At 41.8% G+C, this 14,439-nt stretch overlaps 1 protein-coding gene across 1 annotated transcript in view; it reads left to right on the forward strand.

The window, feature by feature from the left end:
* The window catches only part of PKHD1 (PKHD1 ciliary IPT domain containing fibrocystin/polyductin), a 2,083,594-nt gene that overhangs the window by 460,606 nt on the left and 1,608,549 nt on the right, over positions 1-14,439 (forward strand). The window contains exon 18 of the mRNA XM_086926200.1: positions 907-997. Coding sequence (XP_086782326.1) covers positions 907-997 — 91 coding nt within the window. The remainder of the gene's footprint in view (positions 1-906; positions 998-14,439) is intronic.

The raw sequence follows: 14,439 nt of genomic DNA on the forward strand, positions 1-14,439 counted from the left end.
GGTTTTACTGAGGATGAATTAGCAACTGGTAAAACCTAGGCTGCCAAGGGTTTCTGGCTAAGATTTAGTCCAGCCACCATCAAAATCATGTCCCCTACCGACACCAACTGCTGACACCCTTTATCTCTTCATCCCATTCTTCCCATCCATCTCTATTGCATGAGCAGTAAGTGCCTCACACCAGAGGGAAAAGCCCAGGACCGACATCAATCCTCTCCAGCCCACAGACTGTATCCTGAGCCCATCACCCTGCCCCACTGTCGCAATGTTTCCAGCAGGAGAGAGGAAAACTGCGGAACCGATCTGGAGCTGAGAGCACCTCAACCAGCCTTGACAATGGTACTAGTAAATGCGCTTGCCACTTTGAATGTAAGGGTCCATTTTGCGCTAAGAAAATAGCGCTTGAGGCCGGGAGTAGGTTGGGATGTTAAAATCCTGAAGTCCAAGAGCACATTTTGCAAGTATGTGTAGCTGCGCCCGTTCACTATTCATGTTCTGTTGCATTAGCCATAATTCTTCGTGCAAAATGCATCCTTGCATCCAATTTGGATGGATTGGGGCATTTTATTTATTAAGAAATAGGGCTAAATGCATAACTACTCTTCTGCTGAATCTTGCGGAAATCATGGGTAATTTGGTGGGATTACCACACACAGAATTACCCAAGTTACCCTCACCTTTAGTGGGGAGCAGACGGTCCATGTTTCTCATATATTAATTCCATTCCTTGTTCTTCCCCTATCAATATGGCATGCTACTCAGATGTCAACCACATCAAGTTAATAGGTGTCAAAATATGAAGTCTATGGGCTTTTTGGTGAATTGAAAGCCTTAATCCATGATCCCTACTGCCAATTTGTTTGAGTTTAGAAAGGAAATTTAAAGAGTCCTGTTTTTCTTTTGTAGATTGAAAATGCAATAGAAGAAATTCTAGCAATAAAATGTGTCTCATCTTCTTTGTCTGCTGCAGTCCTGCTAAGAGCAAATTTTGAAGAAGGTACGTTGCATTAATTTTTATACATACATTTTATGCACTGCTATTTATAAGTGGTTTACTCTTGTTCCATAAATGTGGGTTCTGAAGAAAAGAAACCAACAAAAATCCTTTCAAGACCAAGGGGAAACCTAGTTTACCAAATCAAGTCGTTCTTGCCTAGTAGTCAAGTTAGAAATAAATTGTGAAGTTATGACCATGAAGTAATAAGTTATCTGAGAGATAAAGGCTGCCAGGGTAGTATATGAGGAGGTGAGATTGAGATGAGGAATGAAGAGGTGAGAGAAATTTCACATAAAACTATGTGTGGATGATACAACCACCACTCTGAAGGCCATGTTGTATTAAATTTACCTCTGACAGAAGATCTATCTGTGTTTATGGGAGGCGCCTGTATATAAGCCTGCTATGACCAGATAAGAATAAATAAAGTCACTCACACACATGGTTTTCGCTTTTGTTTGCCTATTCTTCACTAAGTTGCTACCATATGAGCATCCCTGACACCATCCTGAGGATGACCTTGGCCTAGTTTACCCTTGGTCAACACCTTAATGCTAAATTTGAAAATTAGACTGTCCCTGTTAGAAATGGGGTCTACAGTTGGGCCCTTCCTTCTAGTCAGGGTAAGGGGGATATACTCCGAAAATAACCCCTAGTCAACCCCTTGGTAGCTTGGCACGAGCAGTATGGCTTATTTCAGAGGCAGTGTGTATAGAATTTGCACATAACCAACATTTATACAGTGAAAACACTTTAAAAGGGCAAAACATCAGTTTAGCAAAACATCCATTACTTTATATGTTCAAAACATGGCCAAAACGGTAAAAATCCAACATACAGTACTAAGAAATAGGCCCTTTGCAAGAATAACCTTAAAAATGCAGTTCCTTGAAGTGGTAGGTCTGTCTGGTGCTACTGCGATGCTGAAAACAACAGAATCCAACAGTTCCATCTGACTGCATCAGACGTGGTGTCGGTAGACATGTGAACAGAACCTTTTCATTGTGGCCGATCATATTAGTGTGGGCTGATCATGGCAACTGTTGCGGTTGTGTTGTGAAGCATAGTCGTGCGGCATGTAGTGCCCTCAAGGCACGGTGCAGGCAGCGGCTTGTGACAATCGTACAGCAGTGTCAGTTATACCATGTCTGCGGTGCTGAGTGAGGTAGTGCTCCTTGCGGTGCTGACAAGTCACAGTGCAGGCGAAGTGCTTGTTGCTGTGAGCTAGATTCAGTCAGTGTGAGATGAGGTGGTGTGTTGTAAGACTTACGAGCTGTGCCCCCAAGCCACAGTGCGGTCACGGGCGTCAAAGTCAGCTGGCAGTGACATCCTCAGCGAGACCAGGGTGGCAATGTGAAGCAAGGAAGTGTGGAGTGTGGTGCCCACAGGTCACGGTGCAAGCAGTGACTAAGTACTCCTCCTAGCAGTTCCTTGAGCTCTCCTTCTTGGCAGGTTCCTTGATCCAAGCAAGGTAAAACATTCTGGGCTCTAGGCCCCAATATTTATACTGCATTTCTCTTTGTTCTCTGGGGCAGAGAGTGTCAGTGCTTAGTCCAAACCAATTTGGTCCTCTCTGGCCCAACTTCCCAACAGAAGGTGGCGACAGCATTGTTGAAGGCAGACCTGGCCCATTCAGGTGCAAGGAAATCTTCTTACACTACATTAAATGCAGCCAAGGTCTATTCAGCCTTGACTCATCCAGGAAAGGCAGGGCACACTTCGACACCCCCAGTGGCTGTCTGAAGAGAATGTGCATCCCCAGCCCCTGTAACTCAAAAAGCCAGACAGACAATCCACTACCCAGCAGAGTGCTACACAAACAAATGATGGACGGAATGCTGGATAAATTATACATTCACCCCCAGTCAAGAGATCTGGGTTAAATCCATAGTTCTTTTGCTCACCATGCAACCCCAGTTTAGACCCAGCCATATGCAAATCATCAGCCAGGCTAGCTTGATTCCAGTGGCACAGTAAGCAAGGAACCCACACCTGGGCATAGCCATCCCACTTAGGGTTAAAAGTGCTGCGCAAACAAATGATGGACGGAATGCTGAAAGAGCATACATTCACCCCCAGTCAAGAGATCTTGGTTAAATCCGTTGTTCTTTTGCTCACCATGCCACCCTAGTTTAGACCCAGTCATATGCAAATCAGTCTTGACCCTGTGCCTCATGGGAACAGTCCAGACCTAACTGCCAAGCCATGTCCTCCCTGGACCAGAAACAAGCATCCTGGAACAAGTTTCTGGGTATTGCCCTTCATCAGCCAGGCTAGCTTGATTCCAGTGGCACAGTGAGCAAGGGACTCACGTCTGGGCATACCCATCCCACTTAGGGTGAAAAGTGCTTGGCAAACAAATGATGGAGTAAAAGATGCATTTCTACATTCTAGGTTCAAGCATACTAAACTCAATTTCTCTATCTTCTCGCAATTGGAAGATATACTTGGAAAATTGTACAAAGTATTCCCCATTCTATCCTACGGGTCAGATAGCCTTTCAATAGTGAAAAATGAATTACACCATGTTTCGCCATCAGGACATGTTACACACACCAGTACATGTCCTGCCTCTCACATACACTGCAACTTGCCCATAGGGATACTTTGGGACTACCTTAGGGGTGACTCACATGTAATAAAAAAGACGGTTAGGGCTTGGCATGTGGGTGCACTTGCCAAGTCAACATGACAGTAAAACCTGGGAGCAGACACTGCAGTGGCAGGTGTGGGAACCCTTTGAAATTCTGCTTGTGTGGGTGGCACAATCAGTGCTGCAAGCCCACTAGCAGCATTTGATTTTTAGGCCCTGCCACTCTCAGTGCACATTACTAGGGACTTACCAGTAAATCAAATATGCCAATCATGGAAACACCAATCCAAAATATAATTTACAATAGGAGCACTTGCACTTTAACACTGAACAGCAGTAAGAAACCATGCAGAGACACGAAACTTAACAAAAAAAAGAGTACAAAGCCAGGAGTTCAGAAAGCAAAAGACAAGGGAAATGCCAAAAGATGCCACGTCTAACAGTCCCTTTTCCTACTGATTAGACCAGTACACACATGTATCAAAGCATAATAAGATATAGCCTCTTTTTAGTGTGACAGACAGCCCTTTTTAGACTTGTATTGTTCTTTATCACTATTCAACTTACTAAACATTGTGCCATTCACTTTACCTTGAACTGTGGGCCCTTGGAATTTCAGAGATGTCTTGATAATAATGCATTCAATGTATGACTGAATCAATGTCAGTACAACTAAAACCAAATTCATTGTTGTCTTTGAATTTATGTACCTTTTATACTGCTTGCAAATATCAGTTGGACGTAAAATTACTTTGACAGCAAATCATTTAATGATTAATCATTCAGCCTTCAGGCTTTAAGGTACTTCTGAAGGAACCACTGTTCTTTGCATTGTTACGGTATGTGATGGGTGCATACAACTGAGAAAACTCTGATTGTTCTAGATTATCAGATGGACACCAATCAGTCCCTACAGATACTCCAAAGAGCAGAAAAAGTGAATTCCTTGGTTTTGCATCGGTATGGAAACTAATAGCCATTTTTCTTCTTTTTTAGAAAAGGTAAACATGTTTCCATGTGGAGAAGCTCTTTCACCTGTTGTGTATCGTTTTAGATTCCGTATGCATTTCCCGATTCATGCCCTTATATAGGTACAATTCACATTGCCCTTATATAGGCATAGAAAGCCAGTCCTTATTTAGGCATAGCCCATGCTACCCAAATACAGGCATGGGTACTTCCATCAGTTCATCTACGTCACAACGATTTCTTGGAAAACCAGACTCTTAAGCTGAAGGGACTTCCCCTTGCCTGGATATTGATTTCTCCAAGAACTCATTTATTATGCATGAACATCTATTCCTTAGGGGTTCATTCATGGCGTTCATATGCCTGACTTTTACGTCAATACTGGCCTTCCTAAACACCTTCAAGGTATAAATATACCTTCACTTGCTATGGCAAAGCAGGGTGTGATTCGGTGCAGTTCAACTACCTACTTGCACGACGCAGTTCGCTACAGCAAGTGCCGAAGGTAGCCAACTCCCCAGCTGGCGCACTGACTAGAAGCTGTCATCCTCCTGCCGAGAATCCAACTCCAGTGTTTCTGACTCCCCTTGCGGGGTGTTGGGAGATCCAGTCCGGGGAAAGAGATACCAACCTCTCTCATTCTAATGTATGGAGCTGATTAGAACCTAGAAAAACCTTTGGCAATTCTTGGCAGAACTAAACTATAACTAAAGACAGCAACTACTTCCTCCCTTGTACTAGACCTAGGTTAGGTACACTGGGGTAGGCATATTTTACAAGCACCAGTTGAGTATTTTAGCCTGTGTTATTTATGTATGTATTTTTACATATGTCATAGCAACAGACCATGCTATTACAGTATTATTTTATATTACTGTTTGCGCTGTACGCATTATACTTCGCATTCTGTCTAACGATTGTAGCAGTTCATATCTCTTGCATGAGAAAGAAGACTGTTCAATAAATCCTTTTATTAAAACGCCAGTCTCTCTATTTCTGTGCATCTTTGTAGAAACAAAGCATGCACGATTGACTGAGTGAAATAGTTATCTATTGTTTCCACGACTCTGAAGATAATATTCCGGTTCTATGGGAAACAAAGTTGTCATGTTTATGCGGTTGTCAGAGACTAATCCCTTCTTGTTTATTCGAGAAAGTTTCTAGTGACCTCTGAGTTATCTGGCACATACACAATTAAGTTTAATATACTTGATAGAGACATACTGACCTGAGTCCTATGTCAGAGCTATAGGGTATATCATTCCAATGCGCAGAGCCTATTGGGAATATAGAAACTACACTACATACCTACCCCACAAATATGTGGATTATAGATACTCTTTCCTATTTTAGATGTACTTCTTTAGGTGTATGAACACTTGTGATGTTGGGATGGGATGTAGATTGCAAATGTTAGTGAATGTCCAGAAAGTTGTGGCTTTGTCGGTTTTCACAATATTTGCAAAGAATGATCCCTCACAATGCACTCATGTTGATGCATTATGTGAACCTAAAATAGCAACTGGAAAAATCCAGCCACCTGACATAATTTTTGCAGTAGTAGGCCATATCTTTGCCAGTTAACATCTAGTGATCCTGATCAAATACCTGTCATATGTGGGCAAAAGTGTAACTTATTGCCAGAAAATTGCCGCTCCGATTCACAAAACAAATTGTGAGTTGGCAACATAGTGTTTGTCTATCTTTCTGATCATACATTGCAACATAAAATGGCCTCACTTGTGCCACCACATATAGCCACCATTTTACCGTAGCATATGAGGACTATTGGTCCTGATAGTAGACCTTCTTATTAAGCTGTTGGACTTGACCCTCATTGCAGGGTCACCTCCAAACATTTTGTCTACGCCCCTTCTATTTTCTGAACCCATCTTTTGTTGGATTTTATGACTTGCAGCACTTTACCACTATTAACCAGTGCTAAGGTTTTTGTGCTCTCTTCTTTAAACATGGTAAAATTGGTTTACACCCATTGAACACATATAATTTACTTATACATCCCTAGTAAATAGTACTATATGTACCCAGGACCTGTAAATTAAATGCTACTAGTGGGCTGGCACTACTTGTTCTGCCACCCACTTAAGTACCCCATCAAAACATGGCTCAGGCCTTCCATTGCTTCCTGTGTGCAGGTTTAAATTGCCATTTCCACCTGGCAAAATATACCTAATCCTTCCTTTTTAATACATATAGGTCACCCCTAGGGTAAGCCCTAGCACCCCGAAGGTCAGGGAGCATTATTTAAAAAAAATTGGACTTTACATTTAAGCTTTACATGTCCTAGTAGTGAAAACTATCCCATAGGATAACATTGGGCTGCCTAATTACATTTATTAAGTGATGAGTTTTGTTTAGGAACAGGTAGACATGTCATATTTGGTCTCAAAACAATTGTAATTTAAAACCTGCTTTCATACCAAAGTCGGATTTTAAGTCACACTTATGAAAATGCCACTTTTAGAACATTTCAGAAAAGGGGGTGGTGATGAACAGAGTGTCTGAATTAAGCAGACCACTCTTACCCAGTCCAAAGATCAGGGCTTGATCCATCACCGTTATTTATCTCACTGCACCATCCCAGTTCAGAACCTGGCTATATGCAAATCAGTCTGTCCCTGGCCCAGTGCATCATGGGAACAGGGCAGACTAAACTACCAAGCCAATTCTTCACCAGAAAGGAGACAAGCTACCGGGGACCGGTTTCTGGCATTTCAGCCGTCGTCGGCCCGGCTTGCTTGAATCCTGATGGTGCAGTGAGAAAGGGACTCATGTCTGAGTATACCCTGCCACACCTATAGTGGCCAAAAACGATTCAGAAAAGGGGGTGGTGATGAACAGAGTGTCTGAATTAAGCAGACCACTCTTACCCAGTCCAAAGATCAGGGCTTGATCCATCACCGTTATTTATCTCACTGCACCATCCCAGTTCAGAACCTGGCTATATGCAAATCAGACTGTCCCTGGCCCAGTGCATCATGGGAACAGGGCAGACTAAACTACCAAGCCAATTCTTCACCAGAAAGGAGACAAGCTACCGGGGACCGGTTTCTGGCATTTCAGCCGTCGTCGGCCCAGCTTGCTTGAATCCTGATGGTGCAGTGAGAAAGGGACTCATGTCTGAGTATACCCTGCCACACCTATAGTGGCCAAAAACGATTCAGAAAAGGGGGTGGTGATGAACAGAGTGTCTGAATTAAGCAGACCACTCTTACCCAGTTCAAAGATCAGGGCTTGATCCATCACCGTTATTTATCTCACTGCACCATCCCAGTTCAGAACCTGGCTATATGCAAATCAGTCTGTCCCTGGCCCAGTGCATCATGGGAACAGGGCAGACTAAACTACCAAGCCAATTCTTCACCAGAAAGGAGACAAGCTACCGGGGACCAGTTTCTGGCATTTCAGCCGTCGTCGGCCCGGCTTGCTTGAATCCTGATGGTGCAGTGAGAAAGGGACTCATGTCTGAGTATACCCTGCCACACCTATAGTGGCCAAAAACGATTCAGAAAAGGGGGTGGTGATGAACAGACCCTTGCTCATTGCACCATCAGGATTCAAGCAAACCGGGCCGAAGACGGCTGTAATGCCAGAAACCGGTCCCCGGGAGCTTGTTTCCTTCCCAGTGTAAGAATTGGCTTTTGTAGTTTGGTTCGCCCTGTTCCCATCATGCAGTGGGACAGGAACAGACTAATTTGCATACAGCCAGGTTCTGAAACTGGGATGGTGCAGTGAGCTAAAAAACGGTGTTGGATCTAGCCCTGATCTCTTGACTGGGTGAGAGCTTTCTGCTTAATTCAGAGACTCTGTCCCTCACCACCCTCCACCCGCATGACTACATGCCATTTAGCATTACTTCATGTTATCGCATCAGTTACCGTTGATCTAAGTTGCATTTTTTGTATCCTCCCGCAGCGCTCCTTGATAAAGGACTACTCCAGTCCGAAATGCATTGGAGCATTTGTTGAACCATTGTTGAATTATATTGAACACAGCGTGATGTAACGCTTTATTGTACATTTTTGCGAAACCACTAAATACAACTAATGATGAAACTTTGAACTCATTTATTTGAACTATTTTCGATTGATCCTTCATTTGAGTCAGTTCACCTGAACTTTAACAAGTGTGCCTAGTATACAGGGATGCGCCCACGTACCCACGTAGCGCACTCACCTCTAAAAAGTAGAAATACCAACGTTTTGGACTCTGTGCTACTGCATCCATCCATCCATCCGCGATGCTTTCCCCGCCGCTCCCCGAAGCCTCCTCCATCATGAACTGGAATCTTAGCAAAATACTTTAAAAATGCAAATAATTCAGCAGGACAAACTTAGTCCCTGTATCCAGCCATCACGGTCAGTCTGAACTTGTGACTTTCCTCCACTCTAACACAACCAGAAATCCGTGAGTGCCGCTTTATGATTTTAGGCACTATACTTACCTTAAATCTTTGAAATTGCATATCTCTGATTCTACTGGTTGGGCTTTTATTGTTTTGGTGTCAACTAATTTGTTAAATGTTACTCTATTTTTCTAAATTGGTGTGGGATTTTCCTTCTGCTGTCTGTTCATTTTATTACTGTTTGTGTGCTACATACATATTTTTTTTTCATTTCAAAGGTTTTATTTGCTGTTTCCAAAAAGAACACAAAAGACATGTGCATACAATAAAGAATAAAGAAAACATAGAAGTCAATGATGGGTAAAATAAAAATGGCGACCGGCTGTGTAAATAAACAGAAATAAATGCCTGGGCGATAATAGAACCTAGGGAAACAAAATGGAAACCTGGGATGAGCAGCAAAAGAAAAAAAGCATGACAGCAATCTTATACATTGCATAGGTAGTATCAGCACACGTGTAGTGACCTGCAGGAGGTTACATTTATTGAGGAAGATGGACTCGTTGGTATAACACAAAGAGAGAGTGTAGGGGCAAGGTGTTTTAGAGTCATCAAAGAGCATATGTGATCGTGATGAGATGAGGTGGAGGAATAGGTGAGGGGTTCAAGGAGGTTTGTGCCTACTGAAATAGTCATCAAGAGTGGCCCACATTTGTCTGTGAGGAGGACGCCATGGAGTGTTTTGAAGTAAAATGTTATCAGCCCCTCTGGTAATCCAAATTAACCAGCATTTAAAAGAGGTTTTGAGAGTGTCCTTCCAATTATTAATAACAGTCTTAACAGCGGCAGTGAGGAGTAAATCTAGTAGGGCCCTGTTACATTCTCACCTCATTGCATTTTCCTGTACCTTTAAATCCTGCATGTTTTTCTTTAAGTGTTCTTAGAACACCACTGTGTTCTTGCCTACTGGTCAGTTGCACTGTTCCTGTGGACCAAGAGACTACTGTTTATGTTGCTGTGCTGCTTAATAAATCAACCTGCTTTCCCACCAGTTCCTGTGGATTATTTAACAAAATTGGCGACGAGGGTGACCTTAAACTGGTTGAAGAGCAGCACAGAGGTGGAGTTCATCGTTTTTTTTTTTAAAATAAGAAAACCTACTATCAAGAACTTCTTCCATTTAAGAAGCATCCAGGAAGATTGACAAGAACTTTATTCAAAAAAAGAAGAAAATCCGATTTTAAGAACTCCTACCAACGCAAATTCGTTGATTTTGCAACATTTTAAGGTATTTCTGATTGTTTACCTTTGAATTATCTGACTCTGGCTGGTGGATCGGTAATTGTGCGTGTGACAGACGCGAGACTGCATCAGCGCGAGTCCGCATCAGCTGTTGTGTGGCACGAGCTCGTCGGCGCTCGAGATTCCGCTCGAGATTGCATCATCTAGTTATCGTGCGCAAAGTTTGTCACCCGCGCCAGCTGCTCAGCTGAGAAGTCCTCGCGCTACAAGACGTCAGAAGGAAAGACATTGGCGCAAAGGCAGATCAGCGCGTGGTGACGTAATCACGCATCAATCTTAAGCGCGGCGGCCATTTTGGATTGGGATTGAATCAGATCGCGTTTCCACAGCAACCGATCACCGCTTTTCTTTTTTTTTTTCACTCGCGTTTATTTTAAGTCATTATCTAAGAAACGAGGATACTTTCAGAAGGAAACAACAAAGAGACAAGGATATCTTCACTATTCTGGTATAACACATTTTGTTTTATTAATCAAAATTTTTTTTTTTTTTTGGCTTCTTACTCTGAAAGAAAACGCATGGGACAAGCTTCGAATCAGCAACTTAAAGAAGGCATATATAGTATTTACTGTTGTGTTTTGACTTACCTGCTATTGTGTTGGTTCAGAAGTTATTTACAATTGTGTTCACTTGTTTTATCTGACAAATTAGTTATTATTATTTTAGTTTCATTATTCTAAAAAAGAAAGAGGCACTAAATTAGAGAATATGCAGTTTGACCCACCTGAAAATTTTTTGCAGAATAAGGGTGATCCACCCATTCCATGGACTCGTTGGAAAGAAGAATTTTTTAACTACATGAAGGCAATAGATGGAGAACGCATGGGTTCTGAAAGGAAGAAAAGTATTCTTTTACACTGTCTGGGTTCTGAGGGGCAAATGGTATTTAGAGCTTTACCCCCTATTCCGCCTGAGTTAGGTGAAGGAGAAGGTACTAATGTATATAAAGAGGCTCTTCTTAGAATTGAGAAACGTTTTAAACCAGTTTCAAATATAGCACTAAATAGGTATAAATTTTACACTCGGGCGCAACAAGAATCTGAATCGTTTGATGAATTTATGACTGCATTGAGATCTTTGTCTATTCATTGTAATTTTGGTGCCATTTGTGATGAGATGTTGAGAGATCAGATTATAGTCCATGTGAAAAACAAGAAAACGCAAGAACGCTTATGGGAATTAGGTGACCCAAAGTTATCAGAAGCTATTGCTATTGCGAAGTCTTTAGAACAGTCTGAGAAATGGATGCTCACTGTTCAAAAACATGTTACTAATAAGCCTGATTCCCATGATGAAGTTTGTCTTGTTAAACATAAAGAAGGACAAATCAATGAAAGTCAACAAGCATTTGCCAATACCAATAGATTCAACAACACAAGTAATTTTAAGAGGTATGGGAAAGCTATGATTTGTTATAAATGTGGTAGTAAAATGCATGTTGCTTCATATGCTGGATGCCCTGCTATCAACAAAGAGTGCAGAAAGTGTGGAAGGTTAGGACATTTCTCCACTGTTTGTAGAGATTCAAGGATGTCTGTGCAAGGTCCCAAAGATAAAGTAGCAGTTGTTACAGAAGGTCCTTCAAAAACTTGCAGTTGTGCCTGTAGTAGTTTAGAGCATTGTGATACATCCAATAAAGGTTTTGTAGTTTATTTGGCTGGAGAGATTTCTTTGATCGATGACAATGATCAGCTTATTAAAAAACCCATTTGTGAGATGTTTGTTTTGGGTGTCAGCCTTAACTTGATGGCTGATTCGGGTTCACCTTGGACCATTATTACCAAGGATTACTTTGAAGAACGGTTAAAACAGGTTCTGAATTTAAAAGACATTCTTCCCTCTGAGATTAGGGCAATTAGTTTCAATGGTACTATTGTAGCAATGTTAGGTCTTTTTCAAGTCAAAATTACTTTCAAATCCAGGACTGTTGATATTAAATTGTATATTGCAGTCAAAGGCGTGAATGTCATTGGGTGGAAAGATTTGTGGAAATTTGGTATTATTTTAAATCCTCGTGCCAAAGATCCTGTTATTTTAGGTGAAATTTTTGAAGATAATAGCATTTCCTCTATTTCAAATGAAGGAGGAACCGATATAATTAAAAGTGAATTTAAGGATGTTTTTTCTGATAAGTTAGGTATGCTTAAAATTTTTTCTCACAAAATAAAACTGAGATCTGGTGCTGTTCCGGTTAGGCAAAAGCTGAGAGGGGTACCCATTAATGTGAGGGAAGATCTGAGGAAAATGTTAGATGATTTAGTGGCTGAAAATATCATTGAACCAATTGATTCTGCAGAATGGGTTTCCCCGATTGTTTTGGTCAGGAAACCGGACAAATCTTTGAGAATGTGTGTGGACCTCAGGGCACTTAATTTGGCCATTATTGTGGACTGTCATCCCCTTCCAAATATAAATGAGGTGGTTTCCATGTTGGAAGGTGCTAAGGTTTTTTCTACCCTGGATCTAAGATCGGCCTATCACCAGATCACACTTACTGATGAATCCAAGTGTCTAACAGCTTTTATTACTCCTCATGGTCTTTTTCAGTATAACAGAATGCCGTTTGGCTTAGCCTCAGCTGCCTCAGTTTTCCAAAGGGTCATGTACAACATTTTTAGGGATGTGGATCACTTTGTGAAATGTTTTCAAGATGACATTTTAATTTTTTCTGGTACTGTGGAGGACCATATTGGTCATTTACGATCTGTGTGTGAAAAGCTAAGGAATAGCGGTTTAACCTTGAAAGCTAGCAAGTGCAAGTTATTTCAATCTTCAGTTGAATATTTGGGACACACATTATCAGGTGATGGTGTAGTGCCGAAAAGATCGAATGTTGATGGTATTAGTAATGCTCCACCGCCAACAAATAAAGACCAGTTATTATCCTTTGCAGGAATGTGTGAATACTATAGTAAATTTGTAAATAATTTTGCCACCAAAATGGAGCCTCTGAGGAAGCTTTTGAGACATGGTAATTCGTCTAAGTTAGCTGAATGGGAAATTTCTAAAGCCTTGATGTCTTTTTCAAGTGTGTCAAGTTCCATGTTTAATTTTTTATTGTTTCGCGCTCTAATGCCTATAATGACGCCCCTGATTGTAGCTTTAAAAGCATCCCAAACAATGGAGGTGTTCGTGTCTGGGTAATCGTTTAATGTGATATAGTCCCTGATAGCATTTTCTATTTGTCGCTTGTTCTGAGGATCAGATAAAATTTCCTCATTGATGCTCCAGTGCTTTGGGGTTAATATGGAGTGAGAACCTGCAAGTTTAGTACTGATGCAAGAATGGTCAGAAACTAGTTTAGGTGCTATGTCAGTTTCATCTATAAGATGAGTGAAGGGGCTAGAAATTATGATATAGTTAATTCTGGAGTAGGAATTATGTGGAGCCGAATAGAACGTGTAGTCCCTCCCATCCAGGTGTTGGAGGCGCCAGTAATCTTTTAGGTTAAATTTGGAGCACATGCGTGTGAGCGCCTCATGAGAGCGGGATGGTTGGTAAGCGCATTTGGATTGGCGATCTATTAGGGGGTCTAACGGAAGGTTCAAGTCCCCCCCTACAATCAAGAGTTCATCATTCTGAATGTTTTCAATAGAGGATGAGACAGCTTCCCAAAAGTCTGTGTCAGAGTTAGGGCCATATATATTTACCGCATGGATGGGGTCCTCATCTCTCAACATGTGGGTGATTAGTAGCCTATCATCTGCGTCATGAGTGTGTGAGGGAATGGTGATGTTTGATTTCTTTGAGATTGGGGTGATCACCCCTCCCTTCTTGTGTGTGGACAGGGAGCATAAGGTGTGGGATACCCAGTTGAGCCTTATAAAACTCATATCTTTCTATGAAAGCTTAGTCTCTTGGAGTAGGATGACGTCCCCTTTTGATTTTACTAGGTAGTCAAAGACCTTCCTACATTTCACTGGGTGATTGAGGCCCTTGACGTTCAAAGAAACTATGTTTAGATTTCCCAACGGGGATTTATTTTGAGCCATCTAGAGGGTGTTGATCGCTGGGTGGGTGGGTGTCCTAATGGTAGCTATAATCGGACGTCGATGCCTTTGAGTACCATCCACTGCATAGTAAGCGCGGATAAGTACTGGCCTGGTAATTTGTGGACATTCCTTCTTGCAAGGACAAATGTGATGTCTGAGTAAGAGCCTTCAAATGGTGTATGACTCGTGTGATACTACAGAAGTGGTAATGTCAGCAAAA

Source organism: Lissotriton vulgaris, chromosome 6, assembly GCF_964263255.1.
Source record: "Lissotriton vulgaris chromosome 6, aLisVul1.2, whole genome shotgun sequence".
NCBI classification, from domain to species: Eukaryota; Metazoa; Chordata; class Amphibia; order Caudata; family Salamandridae; genus Lissotriton; species Lissotriton vulgaris.